Source organism: Dunckerocampus dactyliophorus, chromosome 9, assembly GCF_027744805.1.
Source record: "Dunckerocampus dactyliophorus isolate RoL2022-P2 chromosome 9, RoL_Ddac_1.1, whole genome shotgun sequence".
In the NCBI taxonomy this organism is placed as follows: domain Eukaryota; kingdom Metazoa; phylum Chordata; class Actinopteri; order Syngnathiformes; family Syngnathidae; genus Dunckerocampus; species Dunckerocampus dactyliophorus.
Window position 1 is genome coordinate 26,882,848 of NC_072827.1, and position 26,454 is coordinate 26,909,301.

General features: G+C 41.3%; 1 protein-coding gene across 4 annotated transcripts in view; it reads left to right on the forward strand.

Annotated features, from left to right (window-relative positions):
* Positions 1 to 365: 365 nt before the first annotated feature.
* igf2bp2a (insulin-like growth factor 2 mRNA binding protein 2a) overlaps positions 366 to 26,454 on the forward strand; it is a 75,722-nt gene continuing 49,633 nt past the window's right edge. For 2 of the 4 annotated variants that reach the window (XR_008572413.1, XM_054786609.1), the window contains exons 1-2: positions 366 to 767; positions 1,571 to 1,631. Coding sequence is in view for 2 of the 4 variants with exons in the window: in XM_054786609.1 (XP_054642584.1) it covers positions 593 to 767; positions 1,571 to 1,631 (236 nt within the window). In the remaining 2 variants the exon portion in view is untranslated. Of the gene's footprint in view, positions 768 to 1,570; positions 1,632 to 24,912; positions 25,261 to 26,454 lie in introns of those variants that run through there. The other 2 variants (XM_054786608.1, XM_054786610.1) reach the window with 2 other exon arrangements.

The following is a 26,454-nucleotide window of genomic DNA, read 5'->3' on the forward strand; positions in this document are numbered from 1 at the left end:
AGTTTGCAATCGCTCAAGAGGAGTCACGTCGTTTTGTATGACTAGAATACCGGAAATAGTCTTTATTCTGTAAAAAAAACAAAGTCACAAAAATGAATTATTTTTTGCATGCACGCATTTAATTAACTGATGCAGGTGTGCAAAAATAAAAAAGGCACACTGCAACTGGCATTATGACATTTCCACAATATGGCTTCACTTATTTAATAAAATCCATAAAGTCCATCCCTTGATTGCCATTTTTTCTGGTGTTTTCCTCACAGTCCAAACCAGAAGGGAACCCCGCGTATAGGCTACCTTTTTTTTAATTTGAGGGGCGCTTTTATTTTAGAGGCGGTGCTTGTTGGCTCCAGAGTAGTGTCGTAACTCCCAGAGTCCCCGTGAAAAGAGTTTGTCCAGGGCCAGAGTTGCTGTTGCAGAGGGGGTAGCTTTGCTTATACAGCTTTTCCAAGGGGGTAACTACTGCTTTTGTCCCTCATTAGATCCTTTTTTTAAATTTAATTTTCTCTTTTATTTTTTTTTTTAAAACAGAATATCACCTCTCGCTTGGAGATTTATTGCCCCCTCCACTTCCTTCTCCTCCTGTCAGATCATGAACAAACTATATGTTGGGAATTTAAGTCCTTCGGTCACTGTGGAGGACTTGCAGCAGCTCTTCGGGGAGAGGAAGCTGCCCGTGGCCGAGCAGGTCCTCCTCAAATCCGGCTATGCCTTTGTGGACTTCCCCGACCAGAACTGGGCCGTGAAGGCTATAGAGACTCTCTCTGGTAAGTAAGAAGTGATGCTTGATGAGATGACACATTTAAAGGACATATGTTGAGTGTTTATTTATTTTTAAATATGATTTCACCCATATTTGGGGAGGCACGCGCATCAAGACTGATTGGTGATCGATAACCGGACACTTTTTTTTTTTTTTAAAGAGAATGGGTTGCTTTAATGTCCGCTTGAAGGTAACACAAGAATCGTAAGACAACACAAAAAGCGTGCAGATTCCGATATATAGTACAGCTTTTGTGGAATGTGTGCGTGTGTGCATGGGGTGCCTTTGATGCTTGGGGTAATTATTTTTCACTTATTTTTTCTCGTGATTTTATTGAAGGCAGCCGAGCGACACCCGCGCGGAAAACTTGTCAGCTTCGTGTTGCTAGGATGTCTGGCCGTGTTTTTACGAGGTGTCTTGGAGGTGGGTCGCGGGGGTCCGCAGGAAAGAGCCCATAAACAGGTAGCTGGAAAATGGGAGGTGGGGGGGGCGAGGAGGTGAGACGCTTAATTCCGGGCAGCACCGGGGGACCACTACGGAACCGCCTCTTAAGTACAGTGCACCCCACCCTGACTACCACCTTTAGGTGGTGCCCACCTTGCAGAACGTCTAATCCTTGTTGTCGTTTATGCGCGGAAAAGAGGCGAGGGATTGTGGGAGTGGAGAGCATGGCTGCCCCTCATGCACACACACACACACACACACTTTATATACAAGTTATTAGTCCTACATGCATTGTATGGTTGCGAGGGTTTGCACAAGCTTTGTACGGATTGCCTAATGTTGCTCCCCGTCTCCCTCCTACAGGTAAAGTAGAATTGCACGGGAAGGTGATAGAGGTGGACTACTCTGTTCCCAAAAAACTAAGGTAGGCCTTCAACGTGCACACACACCTGCATTGTTGCAAATGACGTTTTGCCCCCCACTTCTTTTCTTGTTGTGGTTGTTGTTGGTGACTTTTGCACATAAACGCACGAACACACACTCACTTCCAGATTGTTAAGTGGGTCGTAAATGACTTACATTGTCATACACTGTCCTGTGTACGTGTGTAACCAAGTCCTGCATCAGAGTCGTGTTTTTGTGTTTGCGCCACTACACAACTATCAATTGTAGGTGCTTTCCTGCCTTTCATTTTGCGCCCTTCGTGATATTCTATAAGTTTACGTCGAGGCATTGATTGCACACACGCGACCTCGCCTGTAGGGAGAGGCCACATTGCGTGACAAAAAGGTAAATATTCAACCCCCTTGTGGAGGAACACGTGACCATACATTATGTGCAACCAGCGCCCCCCCACCCCCCTTTTGTGTACGCTTTCCTACACTCCCACGAATTTAATGACGCGAACCATACGCCAGGAAACATTAAAAAGTAACCTAAATGTTGATTTTAACGTCATTTGGTATGCAGCTGCGCATTAAGGAGTGCACTAGGCGCACCAACATGGCGCACAATGGGTGCGCCACTCCCCTCGGCCAGCCAACGTGCACGTAGGCCATGATGGCTGAGCCTCATAATGGCTGCCACGATGGCCTTTCCTGCGTGGGGCGGGATCACACGGTGTGGGGGGAAAAATATGCATACATGTGTGTACGTGGTGCAAAAAAAGTGCACACACCCTTGTGTGTGGAGCCGTATGTGTGAAGGTACACCGCACACACACACGCACATATATACACTCTCCCCCCACTCGGTGTCACGCAATCCTCGCCATTGCAGGGAGGTTTCACATGTATGGGCGGAATCACATAGGCAGCACCGAACGTCTTTTCTACACGTTATGGATTTTTTCCCGCACACGTTTATAATTGAATTTCACGTTAACGTCTCCTCATTTGAAAGAATTGACTTGCTTTATATTGTAGAAGCAGTCACATAATTGCCAACTGCGGCCATACTAATTGGATTAAGCTGCAAATATATTCATTATATGTATGGATATTTGACACTATATTATTAGTACAGTATAACAATTAACAAAATTGAAATAGATATTTCCCCTGCTTATGTGATTTTATAATTCTTGCATTTAAATAGGATGAATAGTTAAAGCATGTTACAGTTGTGACATTTAGTCAAACAGCATGTAAGCAAATGTATCACTAGTGGTGTGTGTGTGTGTGTGTGTGTGTGCACGCATGTCCTCTGGCCTTGTGATTTTTGTTTTTTTTGTGTGTGTTAAATTTAGCATGGAATGGTTCAATCCTGGTGATTTTAATCATTTGATTGTTTAAATGTATTTGTAGAGGTAAAAAAAATAGGTGCATAGTTTGATCTTTCATAGTATTTTGCTGTGTTTTTTCTGTGAATGCCTTTTGAGCATCAAGTTGAAGACAACGTTGTAGTATTTGTTAGTTTAATTGTATTATCTTAGTCAAGTTGAAGTATTAATATTTTAATTCAGTCCAAAGATGACATTGTTTGCCTAGTTCTTAGTTTTAAAACATGTTGCATTTTTGGTATTATTAAAGCGGAATAACGCTGTTGAATACTTAGTCACAGCAGTTTTAAAATGTTGAATAAACACAACCATAACTTTTCTTATTTTAATATTGGAGATATAATTTTTGGTATAAGTCTTATTTCTAAATTTCTCTCTAGAGAGGACTCCATTTATTTTGTTTCCATTACTATTAAGTTTTTAATTGTATGCTGAAAAGAATCATTTAATTTAATAGCAGCACTGCTATAGAACACGAGGAAAATAATTACATTTTTCAGGCTTTTGCCCCACAGATTTTTGTGAATACATATGCTAGAAATTTAATTAGAAGGCGGAAATTTAATTTGAGCAGGAAATTAATTAATCTCCATCTGTTTGCCTGTATGTTTTTTTTAAACTATGACAGCTCATCTTATTTAAGTTGACGTGGTGTTGTCAGTCCACCTCAGTGTTATTTAATGAAGTGATATGCAGTGTTGTATGGCAATTAAACGTGCAGACTGTGTCACGTAAAATGTACTCTGGCTGTGCCTTAATTTGTGTACACATTTCTATGTTTGTCCCTTTGCACATTTGAGCGAAGGGGCCAATTGTGTTCTTGCATCAGTCTTTTTTTATTTTATTTACCAAGATGGATTGCAAGGCCATTTTGTTGTTTTGCAGATAATTATGAAACAAAGTGTAAACATCTGCATTGCACCACATGGTTTGTGAGTCAAAATAGCGATAGCCGTCAGTTGATCCATTCCGATTCCATTAAAACTCCCCAGTTGATCCCAAAGCTCTCGGTAAGGCTCTGGTGATAGCAGGAGGTTCTACACTGACCCCCTCCATCCCTTCCATCTCCTGACTCTTAATGTTTCCTCTCACCTGTCTTGAGTGGAGAACAATAAGGTACAAGAAATTAACAACATGCTCACATTCTTTTTTTTTTTTTAATTAATGAATCTACACGTACTCATTTGTGCAGCATCCATTAGCTTTATTCACAAAAAAGCGGTGTAGTGTATTTTTCCTCTTAAGCGGACTCGATGTAGCGCGATGAAGCACACATAGCTCAGGGGAGAGCCCAGATTTAGATGTGAGAGAATTGCAAATTGTGCCTCTCCGAGACTGCTGGGAATCACTGTTTAATCTCCTGGAGAGTTTTCCTGAATCTGCGCTTATACCAGCCCAGCGCTTCCAGCCCGTCCGTGGCTCCCTGGCAAGTTTTCATTCGACTCCAACCTGTTGCCTTACAGACGAAGTGAAACTATCAGTTAACTGGCCTGTTGTGGGAGACGATGGGGGTTGTCTCACCTTTTAGCTCTTTGAATATTCATTAGCACCTTTTTAAAGATGGGGCGAGAAGTGAAAGAAGAGCGTCGGTTGTTGCTGCACGCTCTGTTGGAGATTGTTTCACCTGCAGTGATGTGACAGAATCAGAGCAGATGTCAATGCAGAGATGGAGTGGACGCTCCTTTCACCTTTTCAGATGTTCTTGTCCTTGTCATAATATATCGCTGGTTTTTGCCTCTGCCTGAATGATGAGTGCTTTGATTTGATACAGAGGTGCTTTTACACCAGCATCGTCTGTCCATTTTCAATACCGCTTGTTCTCATTTGCCTCACGGTGAGCTGGAGCCTGTCCCAGCTGATTATGGGTGAGAGGAGGGGGACACACTGCATTGGTCACCAGTTAATTATATATTAGACCCATACATACGAGCAACCATTCACACCTATGCACAATTTAGAGTGTCCAGTTAACCCATCCTGCGTGTTTTTGGGTTGTGAGCGAAAAGAGAGAAATGCAAACTCTACACCTATGTTCCAACGGAGACTAAAACCCAGACCTTCTGATTGTGCGGCAGGCATGCTAACCACTAGTGCACTATGCTGCTCACACCAGCAGCCTTTGGTCCCTATGATTCAAATTCTTCTACTGTAGTTCCATGGTTTGTTTAGTTACATAGAGACATAGTACCTTAATTGAACTCTGGTTGGGATCATCAACTAGTCCAGGTGTTTTTAACGTGTGGCGAGTCTCCCCTCAGAATCTAATCCAGTTGGAACCTCCCTTACTCCCCGAAAAACTGATTTTCTAGAGCATATTTTGTGGCATTTACTGCTCACCCGATAGCCTACTATGTGTACTTTCACTGTAGGGAATAAAAATACATTTTCCTTTTAAAAACAACAGACTTTAGCTTAGCAGGTTGGAAAAATATGTTATTCTTTATTCCTCTCAAGCTGTTGCGTCGTAGTCTTGGTACCGTTTCTAACAAACTCCAGTCCAGTTGTGTTGAGAAAGCAGCCCAGTTCTTAAGCTGCCCCAACTGTCAAACAAAACAGTCAAGTTTGACCCTAAATGACTCAATGGTTTTATAGCGACAGATAGTAAACGGATGAAGCTGGTGACTCACTGAACACATCTTGGGTTTCGAGTCACTAACAGTAGAGTGCAGGGGTTCTCAATTTTCCTCCCCTGAACTGAAATACTATTGAGAACCTCATCAAATGTATTTATCTCTGCAAACCACTGCATGAGTTGCCGGCACAAGAATTCTGCTTCTAATCACCTGATGGAGTAGATGGAGAAAATGAGCTGAGATAACCTCTGCAACAACTTGAAACAATTTCCAAGTGAAGTGTATGAACACAGTTTGTAACATTTAAACAAGACTGCTGAGTCTGTGTGATTCTCAAAACAGAGAAAAAAAAGCACATCTTCTTTGTTTTTCTTTTCATTTCTGTCAGAAACGTCTCCATTGCTCAACTACCGTCAACTCTGCGCACCGGCGTTCCTGAGCACTTCTACTGGGTTGAACAGGCAGCCTGTTGATTTAGTTTGAACACTGCTGCCACCTAGATGGAGGCTTGTGTATAATTCAAACATGAATACAATGTATACACGCAATGCATGAAGAGACTAATACTGAAACCCCTCTCCCCCCCGCCTCTTACTGGACCAGGGTGGGTTCATTTCCCAGCTCAGTGATGTTGTAAACTTGAGTATTAATGAGAGTTTCTAAGCGTGCATTCACACGAGTTTGGTAGTTTGGTCCGGGCCAAAAGTTTAAAAAAAAAAAAAAAAAAAAAAAAAAAAGGATACTTGGTGGTCATTTTTTAGTGCAATCTGGTTTGCGTTCACACTTGTATTTTTGTAAGTGGACCAAGTAATGTTCTCTGTTTAAAGGAAAACTGCACTTTTTTGTAATTTTGCCCATCATCCGCAATCTTTATATGAGAGATGAACACACATTGTCTTTCTCTTTTCTGTGCGTTCTAAAGATATAAAAACGGCTCCAAAAACCTCCAACAGGGTTTTATATGCATGCTGAGACCATGTAGTAACAGGTACATTCATGATAAAATGTAATATTTGCAGTATTTTGTGGTATTTTGGCCCTTTTAAACATTACCGGAACTTCTTCCTGGGCGCTTCAATTTCGCATAGCAGCATAGAAACCTACACCTAGCATTAACTTTTCCCAACTCAAAAATAGGAACACAGCAGCAGCTCCAATATATGTAGCTTTACCCTTCGGTAGTTGCCCGAGGCGTTGTGAGCGCGTTGTGACGCACTGCGGGCAAGTGTGTGGTGAAGCTAGCCGATGTGGTGTGGCCAGGTGTCAATACGCCAGTAAGGTAGTTAGAGCTGCTTCAATCCATCCATCCATTTTCTTCTGCTTAGTCTCAGTAAGGAAGTCCAGACTTCCCGGTCCCTCTTTCAGTTCCACCGGGAGGACTCCAAGGTGTTCCCAGGCCAGCTGTGAGACATAATCCCTCCAGCGTGTCCTAGGTCTGCCCCGGGGCCTTTTCCTAGCTGGGTATGCTCGGAACACCTCACCAGGGAGGCGTCTGCCGTCGATCGGCGTAACAATGTTAATAATCCATCCACCTTCTATGCCGCTTATCCTCATTAGGGTCGCGGGTGTGCTGGAGCCTATCCCAGCTGACTTTGGGCAAGAGGCAGGGTACACCCTGGACTGGTTCAATGTTGGATGTAATACATGAACTGTGTGTCGTAATGAACGTTGCATAGCTAATTTGGCTGACATATTACCAGTACTCAGGTTATGTACACAACTGTTTAGGAGTTATGTGTAATTATCCTTATTTCCATATTGAAGTGAATTATGATAGCAACTACTTTTATTACCTGTAAACTTTGAAAATATTATATTAATCATTAATATTTACAATAGAACTTCAGAGTTTACTGGTTACATTTTGTATATGTTTTATAGAAAGAGGTAGATCATTTTGACTTGTGCTTGCATGCTGAGAGTGTGTGCACTGCTGATATACATAAATACGTACTCATATTTTAAAAAATTTAATATAGTAAATATATATACTTTCTATATGTATAGTAGTAAGTAGATCTTTGGGACTTGGTCATTTTAAAAGTAGCTCCCAGGCTAAAAAAGTGTGCGCACCCCAGCCTTAGACTATTGACAAAAGGGCTTCATCTTTATGATTTGTATGTTTGCGTCAATGCTGTTCTTCATGTTTCTTCACAGGAATGGCACCTTTTATTTTGATGTTTGCTTATAGACTGGGCGGCAGGGTGGTCTTGTGGTTAGCATGTTGGCCACAGTCAGGAGAACTGGAAGATCCCGTTTGAACCTCCATTGGACATCTCTGTGTGGCGTTTGCATGAGCATGCATGGATTTTGTAGTACTCCGGCTTCCTCCCACTGTAGATACAGTGCGCACATCCTGTTTGACTCTCTTCCTACACCGTAGTTTGAGGAAGTAGCTGTCACATTTTAGCTTAACTGGCAACTCTAAATTGCCCATAGCTACGAATGAGAGTGTGAATGGTTGTTTGCCTATACAGTATGTGCCCTGCGATTGGCTGGTGACCAGTCCGGGGTATACTCTGCTTTTCGCCCAAAAGTCAGCTGGGATAGGCTCCAGCATACCTGAGCGACCCTAGTGAGGGCAAGTGAGAAAACAAATTAATGATTATAGACTCCTTTTTTAGAAGGGTTTTTCCCCCCCCTGAAATTTATGCATGAAATATGTTCACACTCATTTTAAGGACAACAATTGAATCCCATTAGGCTATGATCCCCCTGGGCGGGTGGACAGCTGGGACACACAGCAGGTGGCGATTCTGTGAGGTTGTCCTGTATCAACACCTCATATGTGTAACTGTGCACTGATGGCTGCTGGACAGGTGGAGTGAAATGGTGAAAAGAAGGATGTGTCCAGCCCCAAGTGTACGCCGCCTTTTGTTTGTATCTTGGGACCCAGGTCTGAATGATTGATGGCTTTCAGCATATTAATCCTCTAGTGGTGAGAAAACCACACATGCTGCAAAAGACTGTTAGATATTCATCCAATAAATAATGCTAATGATATGTTTGGATAAGCGGCACAGTGGTTAACACTGTCGCCTCTAATCCCTGTGTAGAGTTTGCATGTTCTCTCTGTGCTTGTGTTCTCTATGAGGACTCCGGTATCCTCCCCACAGTCCAAAAACTTAGGTTCAGTTAAGACTATAGATAGATTGTAGGTGTGCGTGTCCATGTGTCAGTGATTGATTGGTGATCTATCCAGAGTGTACTGTGCGTCTTGCCTTTAAGAATACACATCAAGAAGCTAGTAAAGCTGTTTTTTGAAATACTCCGGTATTGTGTATGTACTTTGTGACATGCCAACATTGTCAAAACGTTCCCAGTTCCAGTTGTAGCAACGTGACTATTCGTTGCTCCGCCAGTCCCAATGTATTAATCTGCCTATGTATTACTCCGCCACGTACACGTAGGTAGTTCTCTTTTTCTTTTCGAACAGTATTAATAATTCATGGCAGTGCATATGTAACCACACAAAAATGCAGCAAAAGTTCTCATACTTGTCTCTGCTGACACTTATTTGCATGCACTATGTTTTCCAGCTTGTACATGGGTAATAATGGCATTTTTTTTAAAAACATGTACTTTGAGAGAGCGCCAGTTTCAGTTGTTTGTGTTTGTAAACCAACATCCAAACAGCACTTAAAAAAAAAAGTCAAACATGTCATGGTGTAAACAGCCTCTAAATAAGTTGGTATAAACGTCAGCTTCCCTGTGAGTGTTAACGTAATAAGCAACAAGAAGACCTTGTCATCTCTCAGTGGAGCAGAGATTGCCCACTTGTTGTAACTGCAGGTCCAGCATGTATTGGTGGCACACACCGTAGAGTGGTCAGAGTGCTGATTTTATTTGACAGTGAATACATATCCCAGCAAGCAGTCAAAGTAAAAATACCAGTGCTCATTCCGTTTCTCCGAGTGCAGCAAAAAGGAAAAAAAACTGCTGAGTCTGATCATGTGTCACAGCCCGAGCCCTTTTGTGACCTTTTTTTATTCATAAACCCAGCTCAGAGCCATCATTTTCCTGTTTTTCCATATGTATGTGCACCCACCGCAGGAGCAAGTCCTTCGCGGTTTGCTTGGCACAAAAGCTGACTGTCATAAGCCCGCCATTGTGCCTCCTCTTTTGTTTCTGAGCGAGAAGAGGAGGACACACAGGGACTTCCGAAAGATGGGAATATTTGTGTAGGCGCATGTCCGTTTCCCTGTCTGCTCCTGCAGTACGTGAGGAGACACAAGCACTGCTGATAGAGGGCAGCATTGCCTCCCCTTGTTTGTGGAGCTCATGGGGGCAGCAACAACTTGTTGCAGCTCACACAAAATTCTCCCAGTGGAATACAGAATGGATTGTCTAGATGGCTTTAGGGCTATTTTTGTCTGCTACTGAAATATATTACATTATACCACACATACGTCAACATTAGCTGCATGACATAGCAAACAAAACTGAAAGTTATTTTTCTAACCAATTAGCATTTTAAAATGAAGTATCACTTTAATATATATTGCTATAGATGCTTTTAAATGTGCCTTAAATTGTCACAAACATCCTCCAAAATAGCGATGTATTTTGCACGTAACATGGAGCTAGTGGGTGCACCCGGCTTCAAACTCAAACGAGACTCAACACTGTTATTTAAAACATTGCTTGTTTGCACTGAAGTAATACACTTCACATTCTACAGAAGCGTGATGTAAAAAAAAAAAAAAAACGTTCCCCAACATTTATTGCTTAGAAAAAATAGAATGAATCCTAAAGGTAATATATATTATATTATATAATATTACATTACATTACATGCAGCGGTGGTCCCCAACCTTTTTTGACCCACGGACCGGCTTGTGTTTCCACAAATCTCCTGCGGACCAGCGGGGAGTTTGTACATTATAGCGATCTAATTTATCTTATTTATTATGTATTATGTAAAACTAAGACATGAACAAAGTCAATTTAAAAGCACAAAATGAATGCAGACCCACCATGCACCAGTACAAGCCTGGAGTTTGTTTTTCAGACAGATGATTACATGGCTGTTTGACGTGTGTGGTAGAAGGCAGTGTGCTAGCATGAATTAACTTGAGACAAATGTGCACATTAGCAATCAATAAGTCATCAAAACTTACCTTTAAGCATTCTCGCATAGTATCAATCATGAGGTGAAAGAAAAACGGAAAAAATACAGTATAGTAGTCTATCTGTGCGGCATGAGAGAAAGTTAACACACACATTATGGTGCATTCACGGACCGTCGAACAAAGTGGGACAGGTCGCCAACTGAAATTGATATGCATTTACATAAAATTTGATAAAGATAAAATACTGATTTATATAAATGGTTTTTAGATTTAATTGTAGTTTGTGCACACCTGGAGGTAAGGTGGACTTGAACAAATGTTGTGTTGACCAACTGTACCTTTGGATTTGTTCTAATCAAACAGCACGGGCGGCACGGTGGTCTTGGCCACACAGTCAGGAGATCGAGAAGATCTGGGTTCGAATCTATGTTGGGCATCCTCCCACATTCCAAAAACATGCATGTTAGGTTAATTGGCGACTCTAAATTGTCCATAGGTATGAATGTGAGGTGAATGGTTGTTTGTCTATATGTGCCCTGAAGTCAGCTGGGATACCCGCGACCCTAGTGAGGATAGATGATGGATGGATGGATACTACTACACTACTATCAGGAGATTGTGCTCCGAGCAGCCGGTGTGCCGCTGCGGAAGTCAGGAGAACTGGAGTATGGAGTGGGAGGAGCCACCTGGCGTGGCCCAGGAAGATGCATTGCATTCGGTATGCTTCGACCAGCCGGTGTGACTCCACGGAGGTCTCTGGCAAGCCTTTTTCACTTTTCAAACGCTGCGCCCAGGCCCCAGGCCCCTTTGCTGGCATTTCAGGTGGCTGATAAGGTTGTTTTTTTGTGTGCGCTCGATGGGGAGCATTTGGTACAGCGAGCACGCAAAATGTCTTTCTCTTAAAGTGAGCTCAGGGGAAGTTACGACAGGCCGTAAACGTCGCAGGCAGAAGAAAAAAAGAGCACTTGATTTGCTCACCTGCACCGTACTGGTAATCTCACCCCATTGGATCGTTTTTTAAACAAAAATGATTAATGGGTTTAACATACACATGTACAGCAATCCCCGTGTCAAATGTCCATGCCTGTACACCAAAGTGAACCAGTTATTCAGGATCTTGCCTTGGCTGCAGGCTGTCCTTCATTTCCTGCTGAAGTGTTATTCAATATCGGCTATATTGCCTGTTTTTTCAGTCTACTGTATGTGATTGACTGTGACTGAGCAAGCCCAGTGAGGAGTTATTTTGGGCCAGGCAGGTGCTGGAGAGTCGAACAGACCATCAACAGTGGCATTTTTATGAGGATGGTGGGGCACCAACAATAAACGTACACACACTGTTTCTGTTTCTTCATCTGCTCTTATCCTCCATGAACCAGAAAGTAGTCTGCTAACAAGCCAAGGAAACGTGCTATAGTGGAGGTTTATGTGGCTGAAGCTTAACTTCCCATAGCGTCATAGTTCGCCCTCATAGTCCAACCCTGCGCACTCCGGGGCTCGAACCCTAATCCTAAGACAATGAGAATTAAGTCGAGCAGCACTAGCAAACAGGCTAAAAGTCCTGGGCTGTCAACTCATTGTCCAGTGCAGCTCTTAAGTCATCAAGGAGCTACTGTAGCTGGCATCCAGTACGTATGTCATGTTAAATTCTTTAGATGGCAAACAAGTAGAGACAAAACCAACAGCGTCTCTGCTGGTTGCAGTTAAGTAATGCATTCCATTTTGCCTCAGTAGGCTCCTGATTTTATCACCGCAAATAAACGCAAACTTAATTTTCCACACAGTAGACCACCACCGTCAAGGTCGTGAGCAGAATGAAAACAAACGTTTGTAAAAACTTGTTGTCTTGCTGGCTCTTTGATGATAGGAACCCTCCCCCCGAAGGGTGCAGAATATATTATGTATTTGACTAAATAGCCCGCAGTGGGGGCTTCTACCATCACAGGTGATTTGCTATCTCAGTTGTATTATTTTATACTTTGAGTGTCAAAATAGACGTTGCTAGGAGACTGGGAGTATATGTGTGTTTTCCATGGAGTTCCACATAGTTGTACAGTAGATTAGCTGGGCAGCACGTACAGTATCTTCAAGCACTGAGATACAGGTGAAGATGTTGCACTACAAGAAGGACATCCAGAGGCTTGGTGGGTTAATAAATATTTGATGGTGAAGCAGCCATGCATATGTTCTTGCAGCAGGGGCACTATTTTTATTTTTTTTTTGATGGCTAGAGGGGAGGTTATTCTCATTGATGGTAAATCTGCCGTTCACCTCCTTGCCTCATGCTCAAGGGAGCGTCACACCCTCTTTCCACTGCAGCATTCTCCTCCTCCTCCTCCTCCTCCTCCTCCTCCTCCTCACATGTGCACGTTTTGTGTCAGCATATAATGCCATGCACCCCCCCACCCAAGAACACCACCACCGGCCCGCCCCCATCCTCCAGCTGCCTTCCAACAATGTCGCTGCTTCCTGGCACAGTGTGGCAGCGCAGAATGAGGCCAGCTGTGCGTGAGTGGGTGTAAATAGTGTACAACTGTGTGTTATGTTCTGTAAGCTGAATGTGAGCCACCCCATGGTATGGAGTAACAGAGACAGGCGGTTTATTCTTAGCAGAAAGACCAGCTTACTCTTTATTGGCATTCCTCAACAGCAGTACACATCCTTTATGCATGTGTGTGTTTGCATGTCCTCTGCATGACGTTGCTGTGCTGCTACCATTCCCCGAGCGGGAGGCAGCAGTTCATCTCAGACGGATAATTGCTGTTATGGTTTTTTTTTTGTTTTAGGCGATGTGAGAATTGACTCCAGGCGGCGCGGTTTTCGCTTGATGTTGCGCAAGGAATAAATCACAAGACAGAAAATGACGAGCTTCAAAGCTGACTCTTGTCTCAAAGAGATGGTGGCGAAGACGAAATACGTTCTCTTGATTTATCACACGGCATGCTTGTTCTCCCCTAATACCCACAGATGGATGGAGTGAAGTGACGCTATTTCAAGACGACTGTAAACGTGTTTGCAGCCTAAAAAAGTTGTGATTTATGTCATGGGGACTTCTTGCCAAGTCATAATGGGGAATACCTGCTATACAACCACAATTGCCAGCAGACTAAACACTTCTTTACTGGCATATTTTGTTTGTAAAAAAATTGTAGGGTACCAACCACTGATGTAGGCTACATACCAGGAAAACTACTGTGCTTTCTCTTTCGGTTTGATTTATTTTATTCAAAACCACTTTCTTGTGATTATAAAACCTCATTTGAATAAAACCAAAGCGATCTAATAGTTGAGTTGGGAAAAAACAATGGAAAGGTATCTGAATCAGATAAAATACAGTATATCTGCAAGGTTTACATGGAGCAAATAACAGGGGAGATTGACTGTAGACGTGAAACTTTTCATTTTAGCGTCGACCCATACTCGTAACATTGAATAATAACAATAAATACTCATGTCCACACCAGAAGGGATCACTGGATGGAAACTATGTAATCCATAAGGCACACCTACATGTGCTGCTGGAAACTGACACGCATGTCTTCCGCTTGTCCAGTAGACTTACCGCTATGTGGTTACTTGAGTTACTTTGGAGTGTAAGACAAAAAAAAAACTGTATCAGGAGAATGTGGGTTGTCTTGCCAGTTAGAATATTCAGATATTATTTGAATATTCAGAATATTCAGATTTATATCTGCTCTGGAAGTCGTTTAAAAAAAACATTTCAGGGCACCCAGAACGTTGTCGCCGTGTGGATGAAAGGCTGAAACAATAAAATCCTCAAACGTTTGACCTGAAAACGTGCCCGTGTAGACAGTCCCTCAGACTCTTACTTTTTCCATTTGCCCATTTAAGTGGTTTGAACTTGGTTTTCAGTTTTCCAAAAATGCTTGTTTGTGTTTTTTGCACTTTTTCTTGACATTTGTTTGGTTACGTGGCTACTAGGGATGTCATTAGACACCCAACTCACGAGACCAGACGGTGTACAAGATTGGGTCCATGAGAACGAGACGAGATTGGAACATTAATTTTAAGAAAAGTACAATGAAAAAATATGACTGGACAAACCAACTTTTTAATTTAACCAAGTCATAAAACAATGCAGGTGCGTTTACATTTTTTCTAGTTGCATTAAGCCTTTCTACTCCATTTTTCTAATTTTGCTGGGCTTGTGTTTATGTCATTTCTGCAATGAGCCACGTTCCACAAATGGGCCCTGCGCCACACTTTGGACACACGTGTTTTTTGCCAGGGATGTAAGTGTGTCTAAGTGCTGCCTTCTTGGCGCTGTTTGTCAAGGGCTGGGTTGCAATGCTTTTACAACTTTCAGACGTCAATTGTACGGCGTTACGGCGGTGGAACTCACTCCCGCTCACCTGCTAGGCGGATACTTCACCTTTGTTGATTGCTTGTGTTTAATTACCGAATAAAATGCATGGCACAAGAAATACTTTTATGCACACTCTTACTTTGTATCTATCTACGTCTACGTGGATTTATCTGACACAATCTTAAGAAAAACTGATCAAATGTAGAATTACTACAATTTCTGCTTGGACATCAATAAGTAGCAAGCAGCCGTTTAACTCCGATGGGGGAAAAAAACAGCCACGCACCACTCGCTGACGCCGGGAACGCTGAGATAGGTTGGATTGCAAGGTGTGCCTAAAGCATTTAATATGCTCTTCCACTAATACCTTGCACACTGCCACTTCCATATTACTGTGTTATCATTCATAGTAGCAATGCCATAGTTCAGTCTGATTGACTTCTGGCCACCCTGTTCTCGCAATACAGTTTTTCTCTAGATGAGAAATCTTGGTATGTTTTAATCTCGTGAGATCTCGTCACATGAGTGTTGTGTAGTAATTCCAGCAATGCAGACGCAACCCAGCTGCTACTCTCGCTACTGGGGTGTGGCAATTTTAAACGAGGTAAAGAGTGGCTTAGATTATCTCAAGTGATCCTGTCATATTTGTAAGACACTTGTTGTTAGGCAGAATTCATTGAGCACAATCATTGCTAACTAATCAAGTATACGGGGCTGTCTGTGCTGGACATAGAGCAGGAACATGAAGTCAGACAGTCTATGACTCAGGGAAATATTACAGAAACAAAATTATAAGAATTATGAGACCTTGAATCATTTATTCTGTATTAATTGGAAGATACATTTGGATAGATGTTAAACTTTATGGGAATGAAATGGAACATTTGCATGTGTTTTTGTTGTACAATCTTGGTTAAAACTATTTGATTTTCCACAAATGTATTGGACCTTTACCTCACACTGTGCATGTCTGTCCTACATAACATACTACTATACTTACTGCAGGGCTATTAGGCCGCACCCTGTACATGCAATGGCCAGTCCTCCATAACATGCAGGCGCATGGGCCAAATTCACTACTACATCTTGTCTAGTAAGATGCATTTCTTTGCAGTAGCAAATAAATCAACCCATACAGCAACAGTGACATCGTGACAGAGATAAAGTGAAAATGTTAAAACTACTTTATGTTCATGGGTTTTGCGAGAAATCCATTAAGCTTAACTTCCCACTTTCTAGACATTGACCAGAAATGTTCCACCTGCTCCAAAACAGCATTTGAATGTATAATGTTTCATTCGTACACATTAATTTAGCAGCTGACTCTGTATTGAATATAAAATACATTAACAAAACTAAGAAAAATGGCTCCATCTGCCGGATCTGGTTGCATGCTGGTGCCCCTAGTTGCTTTTCCTCACCTTTTATTTCTACAGTCTTTCTACTCACCTGTATATGCATTACCCTTCTAGCAGGGGAGACATTTTCTGCTGTGCGTCATAAAGGATAAGTATGTCGATTTTCAGATCCAGTCCTCTATTAAGAACTTAACCTTTTGTTTAAAAAAAGTAGGCGAACCGAGAATGATGATGAAAGCAACTCGGCCTCTAAATGCTTGCAGATTTGTGTCTGTGGGGAGTTAGTATTTAAGCCTAGGCAGGGCTAGAAATAGAACAATTAGTTGTGTTATTGTGAGGCAATAGTGTTTATTCCTGGTGCAAGTGCCAGGTGTGTGGGCTTTGCTGAAACCTTTCACACAGCGGCTCCTCAAATGAGAACTTTCTAAGAAACTTTTTTTTCTGATTTTGCCTTTAATTTTCCATCTGAATTAGGCCGGTTGCAACTTGAAGTACACATGCACAATATAAAGATATCAAATACCACAGCGGTATCACGATTGTCACTGTCTGAGATACTGTATATTCATTTAACAACATCTTTATTATTTAGCTCCACAAGCGATGCAAACCCATAATAATAAGCATAATGTGAAATGAAAACCTTTTTGTGTAGAGTTTTTTGACAGTACTTTTAAGCGCTATTCTTTTCTGCATTTCTTCTATTGGATCTCTGTGCAGCTGTACCTAATATTGTGGCCAGTGAATGCACAGGCATCCCCCTCACATCTGTCGCTAACAACTTGACAGACACACACTCTTCCGAGTCCGAACCATGTCCAGTCCACTTCCTCCTTAAGCCCCCGCCTCATTTTAAAGAGTAGGATTTGGAGCCATTTTAGCCGCCAGATTAAAGGCTGACAGAGATAATGCCACTTGAGCCACTTTTCAGTCACGTGACACAAGACGGTCTGACGTTTGAGGACTACCGAAGTACTATGATGTCCTTCATATATTTTGCTTTGTCTAATCCAGACCTGGATGCCCATTACAGCCAAGAACTCCCTTTTTCACATTTTACAGGCTGCATGTTACTTTTCCACCCCTTCTGATCCAGCGTCTGCTGTAGTTTGTATCATATGATGTAACTTTTGTCTGCTGTGAAAACAACGCGCACAATGCTTCCTGTATGGATAATCCCGCCATTTTGCCAATCTCTTGATGCTTTTAAGACAAGGAGTAACACACTGTTGGACGCAACGATCCTGTAGAAAAAATCTATGATCTAAGGCAGGGGTCACCAACGTTTTTCCTTGTGAGACCTACTTTTAGAAAATGAAAATGGCCAAGAGCTACTCATTTTTGTAACATTTATTTTCAGAGCTTATTTTAAACCCAAACAAAGCGAATATGCTTGTTTTACCAGAACATTAACAAAATGCTGGTATCCACAACTCACATTTTGTATTTCAGAATGCATTTCTTTCTACTCTTCTTTCATTATTAACTGAAAACCTGAATGAAAAGCAGGCTTGCGGGCACCTCATGTGGTCGTGGGGGGCCACCTGGTGCCCGCGGGCACCACTTTGGTGACCCCTGATCTAAGGGTTAGTGTATTGTTTTTTTTTTTGTTTTTTTTTTACTAATTAATACAAAAATCTTTATGTCAAAATAGAAGCATAAGCAGAATGCCTACTGAATGCCATTTTAGAGACACTTCATCCACTTTCTATTATTGTCGTCTCTGGATTGAAGGACATTCTTTTGTTCCGGAACCAATTATGTGCTACAAAATGAAAACAAAATGAAAAATCAATAAAAAAAAATAAAATAAAACAAATGAGAATAATAAAAAAATGATCGGATGAAAATACACACAGATAATAGTAAATAAAACAATTATTTAAAAAGATTGATGATAAAAAATATATATTTAAAAGTAATTAAATAGTGACAATTAATTTTTATAATTAATTATATTGAACACATATACAATTGAACAACATATCGGTTCAAAATAATTATCTCATTCCACAAAAAAAAATCAATAAATGGATCATGGCTAATAAATGAAGCAAATTTTAAAAAATCTTTTTTTTTTAGATCAAATTATTTTTATCGATGGCATCCAGCCTCAGTGTGCCAATAGTACAATTAGTCTACAAAATAAATACCTTCAAAATATGTCCTAACTCTCCTCACCTCAGATTAAAATGAAGAGACATCATGCTTTCATGTGGCCTTTGACAAGTTGAACAAGAGAGGGCAGACTGTTGCAACTGGTCCTTGTGCCTTCACACCCCCCTTTTTAATCCTAGTCATCACTTTGAGCAGTACACGATTGAACTATCCTTGTCTGCTTTGGCCGTCCACATTCCTCAGTGGCCTCACATTCCTGCTCCGTCTCTCACCAAAAAGGGAAAGCATTTGAATTCAATTAAAATGTGTGTGAACGCAACAGTGCAAACCACCATAAATGTATGTTAGACGTCAGAGTAGAGCCGCTACTGTTTCACATCAAGAGGAGCCAGTGGCCGGTGGCTCGGGCATCTAGTCCGGATGCCTCCAGGACGCCTCCCTGGTGAGGTGTTCCGGGCATGCCCAGCTGGGAGAAGGCTCCGTGGCAGACCTTGGACACGCTGGAGGGATTATGTCTCACAGCTGGCCTGGGAACGCCTTGGTTTCCTCCCGGTGGAACTGGAAGAGGTGGCCGGGGACCGGGAAGTCTGGACTTCCCAGCTGAAACTGCTGCCCCCGCGACCCGGACCCGGATAAGTGGAAGAAAATGGATGGATGGATTTGTGCATTTGTTTTATTTCCTTTTTTTTCCTTTCATCACCACATAACCACCACTGTTGCTACACATTCTCTATTCTTTTCTCTCCTTACTATAAAAACGGGTGCCATTTAAACACTGGAAGTGAACAAAGTATCAGTGATTGCTAATAGATGGAAGAGGGGTAGGATTAAATAAGATCTGCTTTTTTCTATTCCTTTTCGCACAAGTTGAATTGTAATACGATGTTCCTTAATCTAACTTGTGAAGCATGTTCAAAACAAAACAGTTACCATCACCATGACTTAAAAATGCGCTTATTTTAATGTGATTCAGTTGTCCGCTGAAAACACTCAACCGTGCTTTTCGAGAGTAGAAAGCACGTTTGTGTGTTTCAGGCTTCCACAATGTTACAACCGTTAGCCCTGTCCAGTTGGTTTTCCCGAACTCATTCTCATTTGTCACTTGGAGCACATTACGCTACGTTAACACGCTCCACCTCTCCATCTTTTGTTTACCTTTGCATGTGATAACAAAAGTTGTTTGTACGGTATCAAGCCGAGCAAACAACAGCGAGGTTGTGAATTGATCCGTAAATGCAGCGGGTTGATATGTTTTTTTTTTTTTTTGCCGATTCACAACCATTTGTCAAAATCAAGGTGGCCATGCCTTAAAGTGTGCCGGGCTTTATCGTCATCCATCATCTTCAGGAAAAATACAAAGTAACCGCTGTGTTGTCGTGTAATAGACTCGGAACATGATTCACATGATTACATTTTCTGAAAAATGTTTACTGATTCAGTAACTCTTTCCCCATAGTCTTCAAAACTGTCCAATATATGTTGCTCCTCCTGACACTTTATGGGACTTCACTATTTGCTTCAGCTATTCATGGGAAGTAGAGGTAGTCTGTGGGTTACGTGCAAGTTTTATTCCTAAACTGTGATGTAAATGTGAGTTTTGGTACACGTCGAATCTTGCGCCTAAATTACAGTACAGTGGTACTTCGCGCTTTGAATTTTGCAGTTCACTCTAATCCAGTTTTTCAAAAATATATTAATTAATAAATCATGCCTTTTCGTGGTTAAATGTGGCCTATAATTAATTTGGGAGGTTGAGCGACAACCCAGTCCGGCGGGGCAGTGTTTGAACTCAAGTCAGGATCTCACTTATCACCTTCGACCTATCATCGAAACATCAATGAAGGAGGATGCCCACCTGACGACCCCACGGAAGTTTGAAAGCCACCCCCCACCCACGACGTCACCATACATCACCACACATCACCACAGCTTTGTGATGACCGATGCATACATCCTTAACATTCATGCCCCAGGCGTCTACTTGTGTTCATTCGGGGATTGATCCACCTAGTCTTAAAACAGAACAGTCAAAATATGCATATTTAAGCAAATGTTATGTATTTTCTGCCTAAATTAATCATTTTCAAGCATAAAAACTGCTAAATGAACCAAAATACAAATATGAGGCATTCAGAGACGATGAAATGTAGTATTCTACACTGGTTACTCGGGGTGAGATTAAATGGTGATGATTCTTGTTTAGAGAAGAGCTGTCTTCCGAGAACAGGGCAGCCAGAAGCCAATCAAACTGTGAACTTTGGCATTGCTTCTATGAATGATAATAAATGTGATATGGTAGTGGCAGTGTGCGAGGCATTATTCGAAGCGCATATTAAGTGCTTTACACACACTTTAAACTCTGCAATCCAACCTACCTTGGTGTTCCCAGTGTCAGCATCAGCGAGTGACGAGTGGACGTTTATCCATCACAATTAAACAGCTGTCACTCCAGTTAATATCCAAAGTTGCTAGCTTTATCAGGTCAAAACATCAGCTGTTCAGACTTCTTTGCACTTCTCTGCTTTTTGAAAAATTTTGCCCATCATCAACAATCCTTATGCGAGACATGAACACACGTCGTTCTCTTTTCTGTGCATTCTAAAAATTTAAAAACCGCTAAAAAGTAGTAACAGGCACATTCATGTAATACTTACAGTATTTTGCCGTACTTTGATCATTTTAAGTGTTATCGGAACTTTCTTTGTGGGCGCTTTGAACATAGAAACATCTTCATGGAATAGAATCTTTATCCTTATTGATGGTTGTGATAGTCGAATGTTTAATGCCAAAAGTGCAGCCAATATCGGTGGCTGTTTCTTTTCTCTCAGCGCTATGATGTCCATTTTCACTTCCATTGTGATGGCCTTTTCTTTTCCGTGTTGTGTTTCCGCCAGAAGAGCCTGCCTTATGCTTCGGAGACATAATGAAATGCATAAAGTTAATTAATAAGCGACGTGATCTATTCCATGTAGGTATGAAGGATGCACACACAATATTCATCCGCGGTGCACGTGACGAGCGCACACTGCATCCTTGCAGCTTAACTGAAACTAGTTCTGGAGCGAGTCTAGTGTTAATTACTTGTTAATTGCGTAACCACAATATGCCAAAACTCGGAATGTTGTAACTCCAAGGCCACATGTCATTGAATTGGGATTAAACTGTACCGGTGGCCAAACTGTCACCATCACAAAATCTTTATTCATTGATATACATTTTCAAAATAATATTTAAATAATTGAATTGTAAAAATGGGCCCTGTTAAAATAGAGAAACAATAATATGTGACCAACACAGTGACTTGGGAGGTGAATCTATTCACATAAAGACTAAAACTGCAACTTATTTCCATTGATTTTCTTCTATTATTGTTGTTGACCTATTGATGCTTTAGCCATGTTGTCCTGAGCAACCAGGACAGGGATGCATGGACGACTTTCCTATTTCTAGTTGTTTGGCTCCCATCACACTTTTACCCTTTGAAGGCACTGGTGCCCTTTTGCTGTGGCATCACAAATCATCATATAAACGCCAAAGAAAAAGCAAAACAGAGGTCATGAGATATGCTGAAGTCTCTCTTGATGTCATTCAGGATGGTAGTTGGGTTGATAGGTTTGTGTGTGCCAATTATTCCCCCATATTTTGGTTGTGCGACCAGGCTTGTCCAAAGAAGTTCAGGTGTTCTTATTGTAAACACAATCAATGCATCATACAACAGACACCTGCAACAGTGTAAGCCTGCCAGCCTGAGCTCAGGGTGAATTTCCGCATAGACGTGCTGCCAAAATGAGATGTAAAACACACCCAACTAACTGGAACTTGACACTTTTTTCCTTTTTAGTAATGTAATCTACACTCGCCAGTAGTCACTTCATTAGGTACACATGGAAATTTAATGAGACCCTGTACAAGAGCTGCATGACAAGAAAAAACCTCTTCTTGCGGTCTTATACATGCGACACTACACTCAATGGTGTCTCATTATTTTGAGCCACTCATGTAGCAAAATAATAAGGTAACCAAAATATGACAAACAGCTCTCAATATGATGCAGTGCAGTTGTACACCAAAACAAGCTACAAGCACAGGTATGAACCCATTGTTAAATGAATCATATCTGAGCATTATTGTCTATGTGAAGGCAGTATTTTTAATATGGTGTTGGATCTTAAGTGTATGTGTTTATCTGTGCATTTATGCACTTTTACAAATATGTTGTCTTATTTTCAGTGCTAACATACAGTAGGTAGCAACAAAATTGTGTTGCAGAATTTAATGAAGTATACTTGCCAAATTTAATGCTAAATTTAAAGTTTTTAATACAATTTTTTTATGTTTTTATGGCAAAACTTGTGTCTTTGTTGTATTTGAGATACTATTTATTTGCAGCTTGGATATCCATCCATTCATATTCTATGCTGCTTATCCTCATTAGGGTCGCGGGGGTAGGCTGGAGCCTATCCCAGCTGACTTTGGGCAAAAGACAGGGTACACCCTGGACTGGTCACCAGCCATTAACCTAACATGCATGTTTGTTTTTTGTTTTTTTTGGAATGTGGGAGGAAACCGGAGTAACCGGACAAAACCCACACACGAGAACATGCAAACTCCACACGGAGCTGCCCAAGTGATAGTTCTATTTCAATTCGAGGTTAAATTCCAAACTGCTGAGTGGTTAGAAAGACTTTTATAAAGGTTCACTGTTGTGCTTGATATATTCTGCGTAATTGCAAGTTACACCATACTTTTCTGCAGAAACGCAACTGCACGCACAAATTAAAGTATTTAGACAAGCGCTAAAAATTATGGGTTTTATTTGTAATTATGTCCCTTTGTCTATTAAGTATTCTATAAGTATTTGGACAGGTAACAAAAATGATGGTTATTATGTCCAAGAACTTTTGAAATGGCTTTGAATCCTAAATGGTAAATGCCGTGTGTTTGCAAAAGCTCTAAAATTACACCGCGTCCACAATTATTAGGCAATTTGCATTATTGATTATTATTTTTATTTGTTAAGAACAACAGTGCTCTTGGTCAATCCAAAATGTTAATAAACCTCAAATTTGAATATTTAAGGAAGTGAAAGTGAGGTTTTGGCTTTTGTTGAGAATATCTCTGTGTGCACAATTATTAGGCAACTCAAAGAAAAACAAAAATATTCCCATCACACTACTATTATTTAGATTTTTTTTAAAGTCAAAATGATAAACAAACACACACTTTACAAATAAATATTTCTGACATTTTCAAATGTACCAACATAGCCAATCTTCTTTTCAATAACACCGAAATGCCTTCCATCCATGGAAGGCATTCAGTTTCTTGATCATTTGACTTTTTGTGCATCAGCAACCAAAGCCTCCCAGCCACTGTTCAGAGAGGTGGACCTTTTTTCTTCACTGTAAATCTTACCTTTAAGGGCCCACAAGTACTCAATAGGGTTTAGGTCAGGTGAGCAAGCAGACTTTTCCCTCTACCACTGTGTGAAAAGTGGCAGTAGGTTTGGAAGTTGAGTTTGAGTCCACCTTCAACCTGAAAAGGCCCAACAAGCTCATCTTTGAATAATTCCAGCCCTTACCAGTACCCCACCTCCACCTTTCTGGCGTCTGAGATGGAGTGGAGCTCTCGGCCCATTGCTGATGCAGCCATGGGCCCATCCCTCTGGTCCATCAAGAGTCACTCTCATCTCATCAGTCCAGAAAACCTTTGAAAAATCTGTCTTCAGATATTTTTTGGCCAAGTCATAGCCTTTCAACTTGTGTGTCTTGTTCAGCGGTGGTCGAGTTTCAGCCTTTCTTAACTTGGCCGTGTCTCTGAGCACTGAGCAACATGTACCGTACTTCCGGACACTCCAGGTAGATTGCACTTCTGGAATATGACAGCACTTGAGGATAATGGGTTCCTGCGAGCTTTACGTTTGATTTTTCTCAAATATTTGGCAGTTAATTTACATGTTTTGCTCTCGACACCTTTCTTTCCCTTTCCCTTTTGTGCATTTGCAACAAAACATTGAATGGTTCTTTGGCCACGTCCTAATATCTTGGCAGTTGCGGCAATTTCAAGAGTGCTGCATCCCTATGAAAGATGTTTTACAGTTCTTGACTTTTAAGAGTCTGTCAAATCTATTTTTTGACCCATTTTGCCAGAGGAAAAGAAGCTGCCTAATGACTGTATATACCTAATAAAGGGTGTTGCTCTCCTAAGGCCGCACCTTCCCTCAGTGCACACATGCACATCACCTGGTATGCTTAAACCCAATAGGCATTCAAGTATATCCAGCTTGGGGTTGGAAAATATGCATAAAAATGAGAATATGGTCAAAATACTGACTTGCCTAATAATTGTGCACACAGTGTAAAGCTGAGCCTCTGCACTTCTGTCATGTCTTGATTGCTTTAACATCGCCATCGTCCAAATAATTCTGGCCTTAACTGTATAAATACTCCTTTGCAGACATCTCTGTGCATTCATCTCAATATGCACACACAGACATACTGTAGGAGCTGCACACATAAGAGAAGAACAAGTTTTGAGGTTCGTGCATGCGGTATTGATCCAGGTTAACCCCATGGGGACCCGCGTCTATGACGAGCAGAAAGACAGACAGACAGACAGGCACTCAAAGCAAGTCAGGCTCAGCCCTCCAGCTCCACTATAATACCTTATGGTGGGCAGATTAAAGGATGAGACCTGAGGAACAAGCTGCACGCGTAGACATATAAAGCAGCAATAGCCATGAGGAGCGGCTAGCGGCGGTGCGAGACATGCCCACCTGTCCAGCATCCTGCAGCACTGAGGAGTGTGAGAGTTACATGTGCATGTGGGGTAAGCGTGGCAGATAGCACTCTCGATGTTACTGTGTGATTGCATGGCAGTCTGTAGCGTGCACGTTGGACAGCTCGTCTTTCAGCGTCACTGCTGACTGTGTGCTTTGTGATGGACACTCAGAGGGGTTTGTGGAGCAGTGGTACAACTTGGCATGCATTGGAACATTGTGTGTGTTCATAACAGTACTTGACATTTGACATTTTTCAATTTGCACAATTTTAGTTGTCATTTTTTGTAAGAACTACACACTTTGTGTGTCTGCATTCACTTGTTTACTGGAAATGCATGAAGAAAAGTGGGGATGCGTTTTGCTAGTCTATGATAGTATGGCCATATCGATTCTCGATAGATAGATACTTCATTAATAAGAGAAATTCACATTTCCAGTAGTTCTCCAAAAATATCATAATGAACGTAATCACTAACTCACAAAATAAAACAACCAAGGTAAGACACACACTGACCAGAAGTGTTGTGTCTTCGAGCTCGAATTGACTAGCATGACACCGCCACATACAGTATTAATGTATTAATTTAAAAATAATTACGAGTATTAAACTGCTTGTGATATTTCAAGCAAAAATACACCGTCCCCTTACACTATGAAACTACGTTTTCAAACAAAAATCTTTTAAACAACTTCATTTTTGATCATTAATACAGAGGTACCTTGGTTAGTGTCATTAATTCGTTCCAGAAGGCCCGACTCTAACCAAATCAACCAAAGAAATCATGTAAATCCAATTAATCTGTTCCAGAGAGCCAGAAATGTTAACACAAAACACATTCCAAGATAGAAGTGATCCAAATAATAGCATTCCAAAATAATAGTGATCCAGATATAATTTCAAAACAAGAGACATGGATTGTCCAGGAGCTGCGACTGTTGTGATGAGGCGATGGGCGGAGCCTGGACTTTTATTTTTTACTTTAAGACACAAACTGGATGTTGATAGATGAGATTCAGACAATTTTCAGCCGTTTTGTTTTTTTACTCAGGCGTTCTATGTTCCGGAAATGTATTTAGACATTATGACACCGCCCAACGAAGACAGACAGAACTGTTAAACAGCAGTATGAGTATTAACATCCTTAACTGTCATACAAGTGTAAAAGTTACTCTACCTTAACTCTTATACTGTATAAAGTGTTGAGACACTGATGGAGTTTTTGACTTTCACCTTTTTTGTT